The 2,776-nt window shown below is 54.2% G+C and overlaps 1 protein-coding gene across 1 annotated transcript; it reads left to right on the top strand.

The window, feature by feature from the left end:
• Positions 1-92: 92 nt before the first annotated feature.
• H257_19229 (hypothetical protein) lies at positions 93-1,658 on the top strand (the record flags this gene model as incomplete). The annotated part of the gene is made up of 1 exon (XM_009848376.1): positions 93-1,658. A coding segment is annotated over one exon (1,566 nt), but the record flags the coding sequence as incomplete, so codon positions are not given.
• Between the last annotated feature and the right edge of the window lie 1,118 nt (positions 1,659-2,776).

Genomic DNA, 2,776 nt, shown 5'->3' with positions numbered 1-2,776 from the left:
CTGATGGAATGACCGTGAGACACATTTTGGTCCTTGCTACGACGTTGTCGTTTTGGTATATTTATGAAGATTTGTCATTTCGAAATTGCCAGCAAAACACCCGCATCATGCCTAGCATCTATGGTACGCTCGCCGTCGCGGTCATGACCGTGGGGGCGCAACAAACCCCGTTCAACTGGCAGCCATGCCCCGACACGAACGACACCCGCGTGCAATGTGGGTTTCTCAAAGTCCCCCTCAACCACTTGGATCCGTCGCCCAACCAAACTATCGATATCGCCGTCCGCCGCTTCCGCGTCCCCAATGCCGCCAAGGGCACCATCCTCCTCAACCCTGGGGGACCGGGGATATCTGGCATGCCCTTTGCTGAAAGCGGCGTCGCGCAGTACCTCGGGGGCCAGCACGACGTGTTGGGTTTCGACCCCCGTGGGGTGGGGATGTCGCGCCCCGCGCGCTGCACCAAGAACGGCTACACCGCCTCGAACGAGTGGCCCAGTCGGAGCAACGTGCCGTTCGACTCGCCGACCGCCGAGACATCGTTGGGGCGGTACGGGGCGTCCATAGAGGCCATAGTCCGCCGCTGCGAAATGTACGACGGCGACTACGTCAAGCACCTGTCGACGTCGTTCGTGGCGCGGGACATGGACCTGATCCGGGCCGCCCTAAACGAATCCGTGGTCAACTACTATGGCAAGTCCTACGGCACCGTTCTCGGTGCCACGTATGTCAACATGTTTCCCCACCGCGTCGGCCGCGTCGTGATCGAATCGGTGCTCGACCCGACACTGTACACGGGACCCTCGTCGGACCTGCTGGCCACGTCCACCGTTGATGCCGACGAAACGTTTGATTCATTTGCCAACACATGCGAGGCGGCGGGTCAGGCCAACTGCCCGCTCGCGTCCGAGCCCCAAGTCGGCAGGCGCGTTCGCGAGTTTCTGGCCACGATGGAGGAGACGCCTGTCATTGCGCCGACGGCGGCCAGGGACGACTTCTCCGTCCTCACAGCGGCCGATGTTCGATTCATGATCCTACAGGCATTGTACGACCCGAAGAAGTGGCTCGGCTTGGCGCGCGATCTGCACAACTTGTTGCGGGGCCAATACGTGTCGCCCCCCGTGCCCGATACATGCCCCGTGACAAACCCCTCCTACCTTGGCATGAGCATGGAGTTCCCCATCTACATTGCCAATGACGGTGAATTGAAGGGGACGCGGGACTGGCACCGCGCTCTCCGCGAGGCCAAGCGTAACAGCCCCCTCTTTGGCATGCAGTTTGCCTATGATGCCTTGCCTGCCATGTACTGGAAGATTCGCCCCGTGGAGCGCTACAGTGGTCCGTGGAACGTCCAGCTGCGCCAACCGATTTTGATTCTGCAAAACAAAATCGATCCCGTCACCCCCCTGCGCGGCGCCCGAGCGCTCGCCAGACTCATGGGCTCCAACGCGGTGTTGGTCACACGCGACGGGTACGGTCACGGCATCGACAGAATGCGCAGCAGCTGCATCCGCAATACCCTCGCCGCCTTCTTCAACAACGCCACGTACCCCAATCACAACTCCAACTGCAAAGTGGATGCAGGTCCGTTCGATCCTAAGCCCCACCAAGCCAGTACCGAAAGGAAGCTTGATGAGGTCGACGAAGCCGCGCGATTGTAAATGTCGGCGATCTTGGCCAAGGCCGAACGACAGTTGTAGTTCCGTACGGTGTCATTTCCTTTTATGTGTAATAGTCAGCTCGTCGTATGTTTCTATTGAGCGGGGGTCTCTGTCGAGCTGAAGGGGTGTTTTATGCTGATTTTTATATGTGCTTCAAGTATAGAAAAATACCACTGATTTACGAAACATTTACGAAACACTTGATTAAAGTATACTCAGTGTGGGTTGAAGAATTTTGAAACGCACAAATTGAAGTTCTTCGAGAAGTTGCATGGCGATATCGTCGCAAGTTGGAGGTGTGATCGCCATTGTTGGTGTCCAAGGGCTAGCTAACATCAAGCGTACGAATACAACATCGTCTAAACTACTGTACCGGTGGCTTTTGCATGGGAATGGTGTACCCCATTACAACTAGGGTTAAGACACATTTGTTGCTGATTTGCTGATACCAACCTGTTGCTACACAGCACACATTAATGGTACAGTACTATGACGGAAGTAGGACCAGGAGCCACGATGGTGTTACTGTAGCTTGGGGGCATGTACCGGTAGTTTGGTTATGGAAGGCTGCCTCACCTCCATCTCTCCACCATAAGCTTAGTGTAACTCGCATTCCTCTCATCCTCCATTCGCAATCTCTTCTCGTCGGACTGCTGTGCCTCACTCATAAGCATATATTTCGAAGTAGGAATCTATGGGAAAATGTTCAAGAAATCTGGATACCGTTCAGCCAAGACTGAAAACCGTTCAAGCAAATTTTCTTCCCGGAACCCTGTAACCCCGGGACTTCGTCCTACCCCCGCGTGCACATACTTCAAGTTACCTCTACCGGTAGCTAACTGAGATACTCAAATGGGAGATGGATGGGAATCGCACGGATATGATGTATCTGTCCCTGGAAGGTGTCTTCCAGGCCAAGCAGAAAGAGGCGATGCCGGTATAATATACTTCACGACGATCCCTTTTGGAAGTTTAAAATGGACTTTTTGGCTCCTTAACCGCCTTTTTGTGTAAGACGACAAACTAACACTGGCGAGGACGACAAAATAAGCCAATTTGTTTACTTTGTCGTAAGCGACAATTTTAGGAAGTATCGATTTTCCTTTATGCTGGATTTT

Source organism: Aphanomyces astaci, assembly GCF_000520075.1.
Source record: "Aphanomyces astaci strain APO3 unplaced genomic scaffold supercont1.420, whole genome shotgun sequence".
NCBI lineage: Eukaryota > Oomycota > Saprolegniomycetes > Saprolegniales > Verrucalvaceae > Aphanomyces > Aphanomyces astaci.
This window is presented reverse-complemented; position numbering and strand designations above follow the sequence as displayed.